General features: G+C 46.7%; 1 protein-coding gene across 5 annotated transcripts in view; it reads left to right on the top strand.

Annotated features, from left to right (window-relative positions):
• Nucleotides 1–19335, top strand: part of kcnma1a (potassium large conductance calcium-activated channel, subfamily M, alpha member 1a) — a 133573-nt gene that overhangs the window by 57873 nt on the left and 56365 nt on the right. For all 5 annotated transcript variants that reach the window (XM_076285129.1, XM_076285127.1, XM_076285128.1 and 2 more), the window contains 4 exons: nucleotides 2140–2201; nucleotides 12176–12269; nucleotides 12478–12589; nucleotides 19303–19335. The exon at nucleotides 19303–19335 is cut by the window's right edge and continues 43 nt beyond it. In XM_076285129.1, the coding sequence (XP_076141244.1) occupies nucleotides 2140–2201; nucleotides 12176–12269; nucleotides 12478–12589; nucleotides 19303–19335 (301 nt within the window). The remainder of the gene's footprint in view (nucleotides 1–2139; nucleotides 2202–12175; nucleotides 12270–12477; nucleotides 12590–19302) is intronic.

Below are 19335 nucleotides of genomic sequence, written 5' to 3'. Positions count from 1 at the left end.
CGAACTGAAGTACTCCTGGGCCTCTTGGGTTGGGCTTCGCCACAGACTCAGACTCGGGCTCAGACCCACTGGGTGAGCTGCACGCTGGCCCTGCGCAGGTGTGATACCTCTCTGTTGTTTGCTGCTGTTTTACATCCTGTCAGTGGAAAGAACCGTCTCTCTTGGGAGACACAACCATTTGCACTCTGTGTTGCTCAGTGACTGGTACTCTCACAGATTTGTGTTTTCTGAGCACTGCAACATATTGAACACTGTGAATATTTCACTGCTTTACATTGTATTATATATTATGTGTCGCCTCTGTGTCATCTCTTTAGCATGTATTTCAGTACTACAGCATATGGCTGTGGAAAACAAATAAAATGTGGGATACTGTATGTTTGCCAGGGCTGTAACTGCAGTATATGTGCACAACAAAGGAAATTCTAATCCACAATCTTATGTGGAGGAGACAGACCCACCACACACAGCTCTGTCCAACCCCAGCAGCTGTCCTCCTTACAGATACAGCCCCTTGAGTTCTCAATGCAACAAAACAATTAGTATAATACATTTCAATTTCCCCTAGTTTGCCTAGTTATGTGCAAGGCTTTAATGTGTGGCCCTAGGTATGAACCAAGCCATGGGTTTGGTGTATCGGTTCACTCCTAGTGTTTGCACAGTAGGGATTGGAAAGTAACATGGTTGTGTGCCAAAAGTACACTTAGTGGAAAATACATCAGAGTTTAGCAGGTGCTCTTGAACATTTCGGCTCCTAAATCACAAGTGTTATGTGTTCAGTTACACTGCTTCGTCACTTTGAATGATTTCCTTTTAAAACCACGAGAGCTATTCATTTCTGTGAAAGCTGTTATTACCATACTCTGAGCTTGCTTTTCTAATATTATGCAATAGTAATACACGCTTCCTGATAATATCTCCCACTTTCAATGATGTTTGCATTTCAAGTCAGTAAATGATAGTTGAGGCATACTGCATTGCAAAAGAAACAGTTTTAATGCAGTGCAGTGCTACTTGTTTGTATTTGTTTGTGTGCATTTTGTGTCTCAAAGCATGTGTGACTCCTCGAATTTAAGGGTGCAAATTCAATTACTGTAGCACATTCCTCAAATGGATGGCACGTCGTGGGTGTGCTTGTCATGGGATAGAGTGGCACTATAGCATGGCGCCATTTGATTCTTCTCCTCTCAGTTTCGGCCATATCATGAGCCTGCGAGCGTCACCCTGCCGCCACACAGAGAGGATCAGATGGTCAGAGGTGTGGGCTGGGACTCTCTGGTCCAGACACTGCTCTCTCTCTCTCTCTCTCTCTTGCTCTCCTAGCCCGCTCTGCCCTGGCCTGCCATCACTGCAGTGGAAACGCTCCCCGTAAATGACCCCCAGTTCATTTTCTCTCCCGGCTTGGAGAAATATTCAGTGGCATGTTTCATAACTGACCTGTTGGAAGTTGATGCGTGTCCTGGATGTGTCCTGTGTGTGTGTGTGTGTGTGTAAGACCGAGAGACAGAGTGTGTGTGTAGGTGTATTTGTCAGATGTGCTCAGTAGTCCCATAAGCGAGCAGAGTGCTGAGTCAGCTGTTGTCAGGGGCCATGACGGCGAACTGAGCAGTAAATTCTGATGCTGGTGACACTGCACTTCTCCCCCTGCCTCACTCATGTATTATAGCTTGCTGTACCACTGTCTGCTTTTATCCAGCTTTGATATACAGCGGCTTAGTATCTACACACACACACACTCACACACACACACACACTCACACACACACATACACACAGTGTTATGAGTGGCACAGCTGCAATGTGATTAACAGTGATGTCATACAACATCAAAGTTCAGAGGTTGACCAAAGGCCCTGTTCTCACAGTTGGAGTTGGCTTCTGGTCGCTCTGCTGTGGCGGATCACTGAATCTTAAGTGAAATGTTTCTCCAGTCTTATCAGCAAAACCCTTCTCCTTCTCCTCACTGTTTTCAGAAGAGCTCTGGCAATCCTGAGTAGCTGCAACAATCTCCTCTTTTTAGTCTTGTCAGGAATGCCCTCTAGTACAGAGAACTATTTTGTATAGCCTGTGTGTTACTGTTCCCTTGGAACTGACAGGTTTGTAACAGTTGTGTGTATTCTCTTTTGTCTCTGTCCGCAGGTGGTGCTGGTGTTTGCCCTCAGCATTGGAGCTCTGGGAATATACTTCATAGACTCCTCTGAGTAAGTATGCTCAGTATATACTTCATAGACTCCTATGAGTAAGTATGCTCAGTATATACTTCATAGACTCCTATGAGTAAGTATGCTCAGAATATACTTCATAGACTCCTCTGAGTAAATATGCTCAGTGTATACTTCATAGACTCCTATGAGTAAGTATGCTCACACTATACTTTATAGACTCCTATGAGTAAGTATGCTCAAAATATACTTCATAGACTCCTCTGAGTAAATATGCTCAGTGTATACTTCATAGACTCCTATGAGTAAGTATGCTCAGAATATACTTCATAGACTCCTCTGAGTAAATATGCTCAGTGTATACTTCATAGACTCCTATGAGTAAGTATGCTCAAAATATACTTCATAGACTCCTCTGAGTAAATATGCTCAGTGTATACTTCATAGACTCCTATGAGTAAGTGTTCTCAATGTTTGTTATCATGGGGACTTGGGGACACAAATGAGATTATAAGTGCAATGGGGTGTTTGTGTTGTTCAGTATGCCAGGGCACAGGTAAAATAGTATTTCATACGGCCCGTTCTACGCATCTTGTTTGTTCCAGGTGCATTTATAGTTACTTGTCAAAGCATGTGGAATATAAACAAATGTAGTGGAAGGCCCAGAACATAGAATCATAAGGCATTAGAACACTGCCCTAAGGATTTACATAGCAAATTTTATATGTAGCAAAAAGTACACGTTGTGTCTTTAAAACCAGCTGCTGCTGTTGCATACTAACGATGGTCGTATTAAATGATTCAGCAATTCAATTGATGGTGTTGACATTGTCAGTCACCATCGTACATATCAGCTCATCAGCACTAATGATGGTTCGCAGAGGCGGACACAATGCTCACAATGAAACTGAAGCCTGTGTTAGGGCTTTGCTTTGCACTGTTTGTCGTAAATATCCAGACTTTATTTTTTCAATGGAACCAAGCAGATCAGTTTCCATGGCAACAAGCACTCGCACTTTTTCTCAGCGACTGCTTCCCACTGCTGAGGGTTGAGGCTCTTCTCCCCTCACCCACCTCAGTGACAGGCATACAGATAATGTGGACGTGTAGGAAATTACCAGGGTGAAACACACACACACACACACACACACACATACATGCACACACACACACACACACACACAAACACACACACACACACACACACACACACACACACACATACATGAACGCACGCACGCACGCACACACACACACACACACACACACACACACACACACACACACACACACACACACACACACACACACACACACACACACACACACACACTCACATGCACACACACGCACACACATACACACACACACACACTCACATGCACACTCGCATTCACATACACACAATTTCATATTCCAGGCATCTATATTCTGGACAGATTATAATGAATCACAGAAGCGTAACATTGTCAGTGCCTTTATCTTCTGCACTGGGCTGGCTTATTTATCCACTTCTGATCATCAGTCTCAGACAGGAGAATTGGCCTCCAGGCGAGGAGAGCCAGGCCAGGCCTGTATGAAGTCAGGAGTTCATCTTTCATTCAGGTCCAGCACATGTGGGTTTTTTAATCTAAGCAGTATGGGAGGTATTGAATTGATTCCCGGTCCGTGTCCAGTCCTCCATTTAAAGTGACCGATAAGCTGTGACAGATAACCCCGCCACTGCTGCCTCTCAAAGAGCAGGGCGCGGCAGACTTAATCCCCAACAACGCCACGCTCAGGACTTCAGTGCTTTAGTGCTTCAGTCAATCCAGGCACTTGTGCCCCTCAGCACACACTTTGCACACTTGCACAATGCTTCCTGCACACACACTGCAGGGGCACGGGTGAAGGGGTGAGCTCAGTCCTGTGTTTGGGTCCTGTGTTGCTACAGTTATAGGGACCCGAATGAATGAACGAACGAATGAATGAATTAACAAATTAATTAACGAATGAATAAACAAATGAGTGAATGAATGAATGAGTCATATTATTATCTACCAAGCCAAAGCATTTTCTTGCTTAAGGCAATAAGCATCCCTTGTGCCAAGATGTCTCATCTGTGGATCAATGTTTGACCCTATTGAGACTCCCATGTGTCTGTAATGGCCCATGGTCAAGCATTGCTCTCCTACCGAGTCCAATTAAACTACTAGCAGAGAGTAGCAGAACAGGCTGCAGTCTGTCCGGTCCGTTGTCCACTCTGCAGTGGGTCCAGTGTGTCCCATAGTACCTATACTACCCTGCATCCCAGGATTAGAAGCACTGCAGCGCTCGGGTCAGTTACAAACATAATCTCTACATCTTTTGTCAAGCCCCTAACATTGAAACAGATGTATTAAGTAATAATTATAAAGTGAAAATGAGACTGGTTGAGATTGGAGGCATATTGTAAACCTTCTACACTTAGTTGTTTTGTTGTGGTGTGGTGGTCTGTGCTCTAGATGTGTACAGTTCGTCCAGTGGGTCTGTACACTTCCTCAGAGTAATTGACATGACTGACAGCCCTGTTGTGGCACTTTGTCTGGTCAGCACTTTCAGCTGACGGAGAGGTGGCCAAGACTGACCGGGAGCTTTGCTCTTGAGCTGAGGGCAGTGTAGGTTCTGATTTACTGAGTGATTACCATCAGACCACCTGCCGGGAATAATGTACACAACAGCAAAGACTGACAAGGTGATTTATAAGACAACAGAAGCACATACAGTACTCACACATACTGTAGATACATACACAAGCTCACATGCAGTAGATCTAAACCCACCCTGCATTCTAATCTAGATGTCACCAAAGCTGTTGTCAGTGATTGACATGCGTGACGTGATTGTGGCTCTGTAGTGGTGATTAATGGGCAGCTCAGGCTGGGCTCCAGGGCTGTTTGTGGGCAAGTACAGCGTGTGCTTGGGGAACAGGCACCTGTAGTGGACAGAGCCCTGTCCTTCTGGAGCTGCGTGTCGCTGCTCACGTCTAAGTGTGCTCTCCGCTCTGTTCCCTCCCTCCACACACACACACACACACACACACACACACACACACACACACACACACACACACACACACACCAGTCTCAGAGCACGTCTGGGAGATTCAGCCTTAACCATCTTAACAGAGGTAGGATTACAGCAGCTGCAAGACCCCCCCCCCCTCCCTCCCTCCTCACCACCCTACCCTCAAGACTTCTCTCTCTGCTCTCTCTCCTTCTCTCTCTCTCTTTCTGTCTCTCTCTCTCTCTGTCTCTCTCTCTCTCTCTCTCTCTCTCTCTCTCTCTCCCCCTCCCCCTTCCTGACAGTGCACAGAAATGATGCCGAGTCTCCACCCCTCCTACAGGGACACTGCTAACGTTCTTCGGCTGACCTTTCTTTTCCATGCATCTTAAATGCTAATGATTGAGCGAATGGATTGCATGGAGACGCCCAAACGACCCCATTTATGATGCCAATTATTGTGGCTGATACAGAAAGCCTCACGCCAGTAACAGCTTTGAAATAGTTTTTTTTTCCCCAGAAAACAAAATGTATTTGAAAATGCTTTCGAATATCTAAACAATAAAGGCTGCTCCTGATCATACGCACAGATAGGCAGCGTAATAGTCCGTTAAAAAGGCCAGGAAACATCTTCAGGTGAAGCTTTTTGTGCCATTTGCAGTTGACACCAGGTCCCCAAGGTACCTGGAAATGTAATGTGGAGTAAAAAAAAAAAAAAAAACTTCCATTTGCCTAGACGCCGATCTCTCCTCTTCAATGCGCTTTTCCATCCACATCACTTGCCATGCTCTCTCTCAGGGGAGCATTCCATGCACTTACACAGCTCAGTAGCTAACTGGAGGGAGGAAAACACACACACTCTAACACATGCATGCATGGACACACACACACACACACACACACACACACTCTAACACATGCATGCATGGACACACACACACACACACACACACACACATACACAGAGAGAGAGAAAGAGAGAGAGAGAGATGGGGGGACTCTCTCTGGTGGCTAGGCACCAGCCTACCTAGTTTGTTTTCCTCCTGCTCTCTCCAGGTGCACACAGTCCCCCTTCCTCCTGTTTCAGGACCTATTTGTCTGGATAAAACTTGCAACAAATCATTAGGCAGCTCCATGCCGAGGGAGAGCAGCTGATGGCCATGCCAGAGGCCGTGGTCGCTCTTTAGCAGTCGGTTCCCCTGCATAAAGGTCTCAGTTAAGGGGAGAAGTGGGCAATGTCTGTTTTGGACAGCCCTTCTTTGATCAGAGCAAGTGAAAAATAAAACTTTATCCCAACCCCATACGGTCACAGCTATCAAAGCTTCATGTATTGTTTTTTTTTTTTGGTAGGAGAGGAGGGAGGGGGTGGTGGTTCAATGTCATGGCCTAAAATAGCTTGCAATCTATTTGCTGTAGAACTCTTTCTCCTGTTCCTGTCATTGCTGTCTTGTTGGGAACACCTTGTTCTTTTCTTTTGCACAGCCAGAATGAACCAGAATAAAATGCAGAAAGGAGGAGAGAGTGAGAGTTAGGGAGAGGGGCTAGAGAGAGGGGGGGGGGAGGTAGATAGAGAGGGGGATATGTAGGACAGAGAGACAGCAGGCTCTCCTGTAAGGGATGCCTTTATTTTGTCTCCCTTCTGACACATCTTGTGCTGTGTGGTAGCCTATTGTGTGGCTGCACCAGTTGTGTGTGTGAAGGTGTGTCTGCCTCACAGTCATACCTGCTGAAACACTATCAGAATCCAACGATCGATTTCAGGGGGAAAAAAGGAACCAGGACTAGTGGTTGATGACTTATTTATGCAGTAAGGTGAGAGAAATGGCTTTGGAAGCAGGAAGCAGGTCAGAACTGGTAATGAGGCTATATAAAGCTCTCTCTGTGTGTGTGTGTGTGTGTGTGTGGTGTGTGTGTATGTGTGCGTGTGTGTGTGTGGTGTGTGTGTGTGTGTGTGTGTATGTGTGTGTGTGAGTGTGTGGTGTGTGTGTGAGTGTGGGTGTGTGTGTGGTGTGTGTGTGTGCCGTGTGTGTCTATGTGTGAGTGTGTGTGTGTGTGTGGTGTGTGTGTGTGTGTGTGTGTGTGTGTGTGTGTGTGTGTGGTGTGTGTGTGTGTGTGTGTGTGTGTGTGTGTGTGTGTGTGTGTGTGTGTGTGCCGTGTGTGTCTATGTGTGAGTGTGTGTGTGTGTGTGGTGTGTGTGTGTGTGTGTGTGTGTGGTGTGTGTGTGTGTGTGTGTGTGTGTGTGTGTGTGTGTGTGTGTGTGTGTGCGTGCGTGCGTGTGTCTGTGTCTGTGTCTGTGTGTGTGTGGTGTGTGTGTATGTGTGCGTGTGTGTGTGTGGTGTGTGTGTGTGGTGTGTATGTGTGAGTGTGGGTGTGCGCGCCTGCTGTTGGCCTGCAGCTCTGGGGCTCCGTGCACAAGGAGACGGCCAGCGCCACTGAAGGCTCTGTCTAACAAAAGACTACCCTGCAAGTCAGATGCCATGGTCCACTACAGCAGCCTCGTTACAGCACACCAGCGTCCAGCGCACACGCTCCACTTCTCATGCTCCAACTCCCCCGTGGAAGTTCTAGTGGTGTTTCTTAAAGCAACACAATGCAGTTATTTTACCTCAAACTCCGTCTGATGCTACACTGACATATTATATGGAGAATGAAGTCTCTGACATTGACAATTTACGACCACGACAATATTGCACTGTGTAACGTTGTTGATCGTCATTTGATCGTCGTTTTTTTTTTACTAACTGCTAAATGCTAACTGCTGTCCTAGTGCTATTGATGCCAATTGGCATATATATATATGAATTCCTCCATGGTGTTCAGGGACTTGAATTGTGGGCATTGCAGACATTGAATCTCTTGGACGCTGTTGGAGAGTGTGTCAGAGAGAGAAAGAGAGAGAGAGAGAGCGAGAGAGAGAGAGAGAGAGGGCAGCAGGGGAGGGAAGATAAAGCTGGTAATGTTTCATTCTTGGATATTAGTGTGCCTCTGTCTGAAATCTGAAGCCTGGTCACTATGCCGCAGAGGACTCATCTCGCACTGACGCTGACAATGATGAAATATTTAGGGCTATTAATATCAGATATTCTGCTATCTTGGACCTTTGCTCTCTCTCCCATTCTTTCTCTCTCTCTCTACCTTTATCTCTCCCTCTCTCCCTCTTTTGACTCAGAGGAGAAGGAACTGAGCCTCAGTTCAATGCAATATTTCCATTAACATGACCATGTTAAACCTATGTAGAAATAATGCAATGGGGCAGACTTTTGGGAGATAAGCTTACGGTACAAATGAACACAGGGCTTCAGATTCGCTATGCTCTCCTCTCCTCTCCTCTCCTCTCCTCTCCTCTCCTCTCCTCTCCTCTCCTCTCATCTCTATGTGTGCTCAGTGTCTCTCCAGGCCTGCTGTGTATTTGGGACCTGGTACCCTGGGCGTAGACTGGAGCTGGTTTCCCCTCTTTCCCCGCCCGTCTCCGAGTGGAAGACAAGAGTCAGTGTCACCTCAATTATTTACTCGGGGGAAGTGGCCGCCGTCAGTCCACTCTCAGCGCTCGCCTCGCTCTCTCTCTCCCTCGGTGTGGAGGCAGTGCTCTTATCATGAAAGCGGCAGCCCGGCTCCCATGACAGCACGCACACACACCTCGCCTTGGCAGTGGGGATGAAAGTCCGAGATGGAGTCGGAACCTGCCGCTTTTGCGCTTAAACAATGCAGAGATAAGAAATGCAATTTGAGTTCCCCTTGGCGGTGTGCCCTTTTTTATCGCAAAATTGGTTTGTGCCGACGCAGGGCTTTGGATGTGTGGGAGTGCGCCACAATGTTTCATGCGTTGTGAGGTTTTTGGGGATGAAAGCCTCTAAATGATTAGGTGCCCAACATGAGGATTAAGAGGAAATGCATGTGGAACTTCTGTGCTAAGTGTACACAACGACGCAGCATCCTGCCTGATTTGCCACATAAAGACTTGAAGCAATGCAAGGCCATCTTGTGCTGCAGTTCATGTTTTAGGCACACACACACATAGCCTGCCCATGGCTGCTAAGCCTTTTGCACACTGATTCTTGGAAACAATCCAGAACATTCCGGTGTCATACTGTTTGTTTAATTAGAGGGAGGAACCAATCGGCAGTGTCCCAGTGTTTTCTCCTTTAAGTGAGGAGCACACACAGCCGGGTACTTAGGGGAAATGAAACGTCCACGTTTATTTTTAGCGTCCCAACAGAGCTTTTTATTTGTCCACTGCCCTTGTAGGTGCTAAATCACTCTTATTTTAGTAATGGTGCCTTGGCCTAAATCAATCGCTGATGTATTAGCCTGGCCCTGATTCTACCCCCTCCCCCTCCCCTCATCCTTCTCCCATCCAGAGGTGTGTGGGGGGCAGATTTCCGAGCTTTCTCAGCCAGCGCTCCGTGTAGCAATCTGACCTGCTCTCACAGTCCTGTGCCCTCCAGCGGTGGCCCTGTTCCCTCTGAATGTTTTCATAAACATTAATGAGGCAGCGTGAATTACACGGCAGCACTGAGTGCCTGCTAATAACGGAGCAATAATGCGCTCGCTCAATACGCTAGCATGAGGCAGGACGGTGTGACCACCGGGAGTGTTCATTCTGCACTATTCTTCCATTGAAGGCAGATTTTCTCTGATTAATGGCTGTAGGATGCCCTGTGATGGCGCTCTATTGAGATTGAGTGCAGTGCGTTGTTGGGAGCCCCTCTGTGGACCGGTGGTGGGCAGTGCAGCTCAGCCCCCCCGAACGCCAGGCGCTCCGTGGGCAATTTTCCACTTGTGACCTAAAATGAGCCTGCTTCTATATACGGCCTCTGGAAGACAAATTGTCCCTTATGCCACGGGGGGGGTGGGGGTGGGTGGGGGGGATCCAGCCTGTCTCGCTTGGACAACACGAAGGCCCGGCCAATCCGAGGCTTAAGGAGGTGGCTCACGTAATCAGAAGCCCCGGCGAGGGCTATTTCTGCACTGGGCAGCATGTGTCGAGGGATCCCATGTGATTGGGCACATGAAGTGCCATTGGGCCTGGGGGAGGGGGCTCAGGGGGAGTGGCATCTCTGTGTCCTTTTTGTGCACATTGAACAGATCCCTCAGTTGCTATCAGTGGGAACGGTATAGGCTGCACTCATTTCCATTTGTTTATCAAATGCATTGCCTGCCATGGTGTCATTTGAAAAGCACTGTGTTGCATTTTCACTGTGTTGTATTTTCTTTGCATTGTTCCTATTCACATACAATCATCTATAAATCTGTAATGTCCAGCTGAAGGCGGCAGCAGCGGTCATTCATAAAGGCTTTTTTTTAAAGCATCACGCTGCAGTACAGTACAGTATATGTAAGGCTGTGTGTGGGTTGTCTGAATGCCCGTCTGCAAACCATCTTCACGTTTGTGTGCGTGAGCGTCTTAGACACAGATGAGTGCAGTAGGATATGAACCACAAATCAGTGAGCCAGTTTATTACAAAATGATGAAAGAAAAGAGGGCAGAGTAGCTCTTAAAGGGATGTGTCCCTTACCAAATGTTGCATTCACTATGCTTGTGTGCGTGACAGGCATGCTGTTTTGTAAGAGTGTGTGTGTGTGTGTGTGTGTGTGTGTGTGTGTGTGTGTGTGTGCGCATGGGGGAAATAAGCATCTGTCACTGTTTGGATTCAAATATTGTACAACCCCAGGATTGCTTTTTGAAAATAAACGCAAACATGAAAAGGAAATCCGGTTTCTGTGACAAAATCATGTCAGGATGCCATGCATCTTCTAGCACACCAGAAACTGTTTAGCTCTTTGATTCATTCTAATGGTTCTTTTCTCCATATATTGGGAGCTTGATGCATGACCTATTGTCACATTATGCAAGAAAACAAATTGGGAGTAGGAAATGAAAGCAGCCGGTGCTGACAGTGAGTAAGGCTCTTTACACTGATTGGCTTACACTTGCCATGACTCCAATGGGGTTTCTCTTTGCAATATTGTTATTTTGTGTGGCATAATAGTTCATAAATAATTGAGTCCTCTGGCAAGATCAATAATAATGGCATTGAGAGGGCAGAGCTGCATTAACCTCTGTCCTAAGGCTGACAGCTGTTTGTGAACAAATGCCTCTTAACTTAATTGAATTGTCCAGTGCTTATTTAACCCTTTACATATAAATATATTGATTCAGATCTGCTTTTTGCCCTGTCCCTGCTAGATATCTAATGCATCAACAGCCCATTCTGCACCTAAGGCTAGTCCCAAGATAGTCCTGAAGAGGCCGTCAGCGAGTGTAAATGGCCCACACGTTTATTTTGGGTGGTTTTGGTGCAGTGATTATGTGCTAGAGGCGCTGCAGAAAAGAGAACCTCACTTGAGTCATAAGTCTACCCCGGGCGCTTTCAAATCCATTATCTATGAAGTGAAATCCACAGTGTTCACTGAGCAAAGCAATGGTTAAATTAGGGGCAGCCGTGGCCTACTGGTTATCGCTTCGGACTTGTAACTGGAGGGTTGCTGGTTCGAACCCCGACCAGTAGGCACGGCTGAAGTGCCCTTGAGCATGGCACCTAACCCCTCACTGCTCCCCGAGCGCCGCTGTTGTTGCAGGCAGCTCACTGCGCCGGGATTAGTTTGTGCTTCACCTCACTGTGTGTTCACTGTGTGCTGAGTGAGTTTCACTAATTCACGGATTGGGATAAATGCAGAGACCAAATTTCCCTCACGGGATCAAAAGAGTATATATACTTATACTTATACTTATACTTATACTTATACTTAACTCTACAGTACTTATGATGCCATAGTAAAAATAGAGAAAAAGAGCTTGAGAAGAATGACACATGCTTACAGTGTGTGCAAACTTGTGACAGTGCATTTCTATTTTCTTGAATTTGAAAATGGTGTGCAGAATTTAGCAATTTTAAAATATGCTTTATTTCAACTGAGCTGTGAACCACTGGAATGTACTGTTCTAACAGTCTGTGTGCTAACGTTTGTCTAATCGTGTTGTGTCTCCACAGCCCTATAGAATCCTGTCAGAATTTCTACCAAGATTTCACGTTACAGATAGACATGGCGTTCAACGTGTTTTTCTTACTGTACTTTGGCTTGCGGGTAAGTGCACTTGATCATTTACTCCACTAGTCCACACTTCCTCATTACTGCGCTTTAAGAGCTGAAAATAGTATGGATGCGGTTGAAAAATGTCACCAAAAACTATATTATTGCACACTTCAATCTTTTCAGTGTTGTGCTGTCAGTATGTTGTGTTAGCTGTATGTAGTCTGATGTTGTGTATTCTCTTGCTTTCTTCTGATTGCAGTTTATAGCAGCCAATGATAAGCTGTGGTTCTGGCTGGAGGTCAACTCTGTAGTGGACTTCTTCACAGTGCCACCAGTGTTTGTGTCGGTGTATCTGAATAGAAGCTGGCTGGGTAGGTCTTATCATCATCACCCCCTCTCTCTCTCTCTCCCCCTCTCCCTCTCCCTCTCTCTCTCCCCCTCTCCCTCTCTCTCTCTCTCTCTCTTCATCTCTTCCCTCTCACTCCTCCCTTTCTCTCTCTCAGCCTCAAGCCTGCACAGGCAGTCAGCTATCTCTGCTTATATGAAATGACAGGAAAACTCCTCTCCAACACAAGCTGAATCACAAAGCCAGCCTACAAAACATGACTAAGACCAAAAGTAGTCCACAAGCATTACCTGCAGCCCTGCATATAGAGGCACTGCATCCCCCAAACAGTCCCAAAACGGCTCTGAAATGCCACCTCTTGGAGGAGCGGTTGAAAAGCAGAGTAAACAGGGTCAGGGAGCTGAGCCACTGCAGAGGAGTCATCCGCCTGACGAAGACTGATGTGTTTATCCAGCGTGCCTCACCCATGCAACACAGTGAAATCCTGCAGCACAGGATCACATGTAGGGCACAAGCACACCTCTTTCCCCCTCACTCTGTTACTCTGTGTCTATTTCTCCTGGACTCTAGCGTACCTCCATCTTCTCCCCATGTCTCCCCTTTCCTGCTGTGTCAGTCTGGTCTGACTGGATGTGAACTGATAGGAGTGCGGGCGGCGACCCTCCCCACATGTACTGTAGGCCGTGTCGGGCAGGACGGGGGGGGGGGGGTGGGTGCAGCTCTGCCCACGCTGCCCCAGACACGGCTCTTAGCGGCCGGGGTCCTCTCCCCGCGGCGCTAACGATTTTCAGTCACTCCGCGTGTCTGTCAGAGCAGGGGTGAGCGCAGGTGAACACAGCAGAGACGCACTTCAAGGCCGGGTGAGATGGAGGGGAGATGGAGGGGAGATGGAGGGGAGGTGGAGGTGAGGGTGGGCATCTGGGGCTGCTGGCAGACAGGACACAAGGGAGCACCAACACTCACTCGCTCACTCACTCACCTACCGCTGGGCAGGACACACCACACCCAGCACACTGTCCATCACACCGTGGAAAACCGAGGTCTTCTGTGGACGTTAGAATGTGCTTATATGAGGTGATCATGTTCAGAGTTGGAAGATTCTTTTATGTAGTGGCCTTAATTTAGCTTTACTTCATGCACAGTGGACTGTGCTTGCTATCCATCAGTGCAATTAGGGCCCAATAAAAGTATAGAGCCATACTCATTTCCTGTGAATGTATGTGCACTTACTGTGTGGATGAGGAAAACATGTATCAGTGATCCTGAATGATTGCCTGTGTGTGCGTGTGTGCGCTTGAATTTGTGTGTGTATGTGCAGGTGCAGGGATGGGAACTGATAAGATTTTATCAATACTAATGCCATTGTCGATTCTGTTATCGGTGCAATTCTTTATTAATTCTCTTATCAGTTTTCTGTGTGAAAAAGGTAGTCCAACACATTTTAAAATACACTGCATTGTCCCTTTTTTAAATGGGCATAACTTGGAAAAGGATCACAACTGATTGATAAAGTAACAATTCTAAGCATGGATGCAAGTAGCATCATCCGAATTTAGTAACCTATGCTTGTGTACTCTTTAGCTTGTTCAACATTGCAAATGAAAACTATTTGGTGTTTTGTACTAGCCTACTGAGTTCAGAATACATAACCTTTGTTTGGGCACATAAAACTATTATTACAGCTTCAGAAAAGCAAATACTTACTGTATAATATAGCCTGTCCTACTGCAGTTGCGATCACAGCTAATTAGAATAAGGTAAACCATGCAGAACTGTAAATTTACATTATGTTCACTCTCAGAAAGAGCCATTGGACTGAAAACCATGCTGCCATTGATAAGAGGAATAACGTTAAGACGACAGGATAATGTCGGAGGCATACAATTCTGATGGAAAAATGTGTAATCTGCTCCATTCCTGATTCTTGATCCCCCCCCCTCTCTCTGTCTCTGTGTGTGTGTGTGTGTGTGTGTGTGTTTGTGTGTGTGGGTGGGTGTTGATGAGTGTGTTTGCAAATAAAGCAGACATTTTTAGTTCAAAGTGGTGATGGAATGAGAGCAGTTCCATAACAGAGAGGGCAAGCACAAGTCACACACATACTGAACAAAGAGACGTTCCCAGGTGTTTGTCATTTTTGCCTCCAAAGGAAATTCTAGGCCCCATTGTGTTGGGCTAATACAGCACATGCTGCACTGTACTGCATGACCTGGGTACACAGGAAGGTTGATATTTTGGCTTACGCAGAGTTATTTCAAATAAAAATGCTCAGTGTATTGAATTGGACGCCATAGGACATCAGTAGTCTGGTGCTGCTTTAGAACTTTGATGACACAGTGGTGGCACTGGAAGAGTTCCATGCAGTTATGGTTATGATGAGGCTGGAGTGGACACAGTGCTGTGACACTGATGAAGAACTGGTGCATTGGACTTCAGAGGTCCTTGCACTGTGGGGGAGAAAAACCATAGAGTTCACCTTCCACACGATCTAATCCATTATGAAATGACCTTCCACTGCCACAGTGTGGCCTGTAACCACACGTTATTCTTTGAAATGGTGCTCTTAAATGGTCTCCTTCTTCATGTGTGGCTGCTGACCGAATGAGCATTTCCAGTAACAGCTAGCCCCTTTTGAATGCCGGACATTGATGAAAGAGGTGCACCAATGTGTCATTATTGTGACCAAAAAGCAGACGCACGGCCGAGTTTCCCTTTGAAAATAGAAATGAATCTCTTTAAAGTACTTGAAGTGAGAGTTTCTCCCAGGAGGGCTGTGAATGGATTAGCCTGCCGCGCTTGCCGCTTAAATGGCCGGTAGCGGTAACTGCCAGCCGACGATCCTCCCCCGCCCACGCAATTATCTGCCTGCGCCCACGAGCCCACTTCCCTTTTCATCTCCGCGCTGCCATATGAAGTCGTGTCACGCTTCACGTTGCTCCTCAGGAGCGCCGCTCCAGTCAACGAGTTTGGAGAAAATGGAGCAGCCCTCTTACAAACCAGAGTGGCTCATGTTGGATCATTATGGTTTGTTTTTTAGGCAGAAAAGGAGCCGGTGTATAGGCTGTGTAAAAGCTGTGTGAGCAAGGTTGTGTAATGCATATATGGCTTCTACTCTATCACTGGTTAACACACATTCTCTCTCTCTCTCTCTATTACGTGACACCAAATAAAGCAGATTTACAGACCAACAACTACATACCCCGAACTAGATTCATTATTTCACTTCCATTGTTTTTTCTTTGCCTAAATCCTAAATCCATCACAGATACACTATGGATTACACAGTACTGCCATAGGGTATCATCTTATCTCAAATCCCATAGGGTATCATCTTCTCTCAAATCCCAAGACGGCAAGAGCAGGTTGTTGGTTTATCTAATGAAATCAATTAAAATGAAAGCAAACGAATGGGGATATATCGATCATCCACTGGGACTACCATCATACGTTAATGAGTCGTCCCTAAATCCACACATGCATGATGTTCTCCAGCTCATGGTCATCCCTCTGCTTCACAAGGTTGAGTAGCAGTGCCACCTGCTGGCTGTGGAGGGAAGTGTTGATGAGCCGCGGTGGCCGGCTCTCTGCTGAGTGGCTCAGCTGTCACCTCCGCGCGGCCATGTGTGTGCTCTCGCCCAGCGGCCTGCCGACAGCACCCTGACCGGAAGCTCTTCTGTCAAAAGACCATGACCAGTATTATGGCGGAAACTAATTTCTGGGCTTAATCCTCTTTAATATGAGTAGCCCCTCACGTGGCATGGCCCCTGTGGATCCGCTCTGCATGCTGCCAGCGCCGCTGCCAGATGAATCATGGGGGGAAAAAATCGAAACAGTGGCCAGTCAGGAGTAATCCTGGTGCTGTGTGTGTGGCACATGCATACACACACACATACACACACACACACACACACACAGACAGGACATTATCCCTCTTTATAAATGTTCATCCCCTGCTGATTGAGAAAAGGGACCCGTGGCGTGTGTTGCGGGCTGCTGGTGCACGTGATGCGGCGTCCCAGGCCCTTGTGCGCTCGCTCTCAATCTCAATGAACCAGCCTGAGTGGAGGCTCAGAAGTCTGAATGAGCAGCTGCCCCATTCTACACATGTCTGGGAAACACACACACACTCACACACACACACACACACACAAACACACACACACACACAAACACGACAAAAGCTCTCTGATTCTCAAATGGCCCAGATTCAATGGGATTGGTCTTGATCTCTCGTTCTTTCTTTCTGAGCTGTGGTGACTGGTGAAGTCCAGTGGCGGACATCTGTTTCGTTGGGTTTCATCAGCCCACAGCACGACTGCGTAGTGTCCAGCTGGGAAACCCGTCAGCCACGGACACGTGGGCCGCCACTCACTTGGTGCGTTTGGTCTGGTGCCAGGAAGGCTGTTTCTTTATAAATACTAACTGGCGGACTGTTGGAAGTCCATGGGTGGACTTGGTGTTGGTTTCACAAAACGTTGTTGATATTTTACCTCCACAGCCAATCAAAATTAGACCCCTCCCTTCTGTGTTGGTGGTGCACCATGTTGATTGGCTGGGATTATTTGAAGCTCAGTTTGAGCTTTTATGTTCCCATTAACAGAGGCAGGACCTTGTATGAACAGCAGAGATTTTTTGAGTGCAAATACTGAATGGACAGTTTGAAGACTCCATTCTGACAAATAGCATTAAGCGCTTAGAATCTGGGACTGCACCTATCACAGATCAGTTATGTAATGATGAACTGAAACACCAATACTGGTCATGTTTAATGTTGCTCTCAGATGCTTTTCAACGTTTTTCGTTGACTGAGAGCAGATGGTGGTTGTGTATCTGTGAATCTTTTCTAATGTAAACGACGGGCCCCCTCCTCAGTCATTGTGTAATTCACCCACTTCCTGGGCCTAATGTGATTACACATCTGCCCTCTACCGGCCTTTTCTCACGGGCGCCGGCTACCAGTGAGACAGCAATTGTGATTAATGCAGGATTATTGTTTTCCCCCTCGCATTTTGGCGTTCCTATTTGGCCCCTCTAAATCCCAGAGTGCTCCGATGCCCTGAAAGAGCTTCACCTCTGAAATGGCACATTATTGGTGCGCCAGTGCTGCACATGACGCGTGGCACCAGACATGGGGGCGAAGGAGAGCGATGTCGTGGGCTTTCAGATTAAACACTTTGGGACTGACGACTGATGCGAATCAGTCAGAGGCAGACAGGCTTACGACAGGTGACGCTCCTCGACGTGCTCACACAGAGCCTTGAAGCTCATGAAGCTTTGATACAGAGTGAACTGCTCAAGGACACCATATCGGGTGTTCACGTTTGGACGCTTGTCGGCTTACATTGTCTGTGCGGTCATTTTGCGACGCACTCTTCAGACGCAGAGTGACCACTTGGCCTCGTTATCCTGCTAAGCAAGAAGCTCCTGACTTCAGCTACACACAAGTGGACCAGACGTTTTTTGTCGGTCATGATCTCAAGCAAGATCCTGTGCAGGCGCCCTCGACCCAGCCTATGTGAGGAGGTGCAGGAGGAGACGCAGAGGCGTAAGAAGTCTGGGGGTCAGCTGTATGTGAACGGCTACCGTGTCCGACAGGGCCACGGGCATGGCAGGGAGCTGGAAGGGGAGGGCCTGCTCTACTCCCTCTACGGCTGCCTGCGTGTTCTCTGTGGCTGGGGTAAGGGGCTCAGGCAACTTGCGCAGCCGAGCTAATGATGGATAGCACTTTTGTCTTATGTGTTATACAGTATTACAAGTTACAGTGCTCATGTGTAGGTTTGTATTCATGAGGAAAAACAACCTGTAATTTCATATTCTACAATTGTGACAAGTCAGACAATTCTGTAAGGGATCTTTTACATAAATACAGTATATTGTATCTGTGATGGATTTAGGATTTAGGCAAAGAAAAAACAATGGAAGTGAAATAATGAATCTAGTTCGGGGTATGTAGTTGTTGGTCTGTAAATCTGCTTTATTTGGTGTCACGTAATGTGATTGCTGTTTGTGTTTGTGTGTTTTGGAGAGAGAGAGAGAGAGAGAGAGAGAGACAATGTGTGTTAACCAGTGATAGATTTATAGATTTGTGTTGCGTAAGTGCTGGGCTGAGGCAGGTGTAGTTAGTGGCGGCGTTCTGTAATCTGCTCAAGCGTGAGGGGATGTGAGAGAGTGTGTGGAAGAGGTGGAGTTTCCTCTCACCTTCTGCCTTCATCCCCTCCTCCACTTAAGACCCCCAGGCCACCTCGCTCCAGATGTGTGAATTTTGGGAATTGACACGCGCATAAAAAATCCGCACTCTGTTTTGTTTTCTGGCAGGGAAAGCTCTTTTTGTATTTGAAAATGTTGGTTAAGCACCTAGTAAAATGTTCAATGTACCGTAATTTCCCAACTATTAGCCACGGTTTATGCATTGGTTTTGCAAAATTTCTTCAGCTATGAGGTTAATAAACGGGGCAGTTAATATGGTATTAATATGGTTTTGTTTCTTTTAACTTGCATAAAACACTGTCCTGCAGTTTATACACAATGCGGCTGATAATACTGACAAATGGCAATGCATGGCAAATGAAATAACTATCATGTAGGATATGGTCTTTATTTAAAATACTTTAGTCTGATTTATTTCTTATGACAGAGCCAAGTATTCTGACATGTAAGTGGTTTGAGGACAAAAATGACTAGTATTGCGATTCTGCGAAGGCTCACTGGTCTAATTCAGCGCTCTCTTTTGTGTTTATGCAGGTTTGAGGTTTCTAAGAGCCTTGAGACTGATCC

Source organism: Alosa pseudoharengus, unplaced genomic scaffold (assembly GCF_046254945.1).
Source record: "Alosa pseudoharengus isolate Yale_2024_CS ecotype anadromous, Long Island Sound unplaced genomic scaffold, YU_APseudo_1.1 YU_APseudo_1.1_scf_15, whole genome shotgun sequence".
NCBI classification, from domain to species: Eukaryota; Metazoa; Chordata; class Actinopteri; order Clupeiformes; family Clupeidae; genus Alosa; species Alosa pseudoharengus.
The sequence above is the reverse complement of the archived record's forward strand: the minus strand, read 5'-3'. Positions and strand labels throughout refer to the sequence as shown.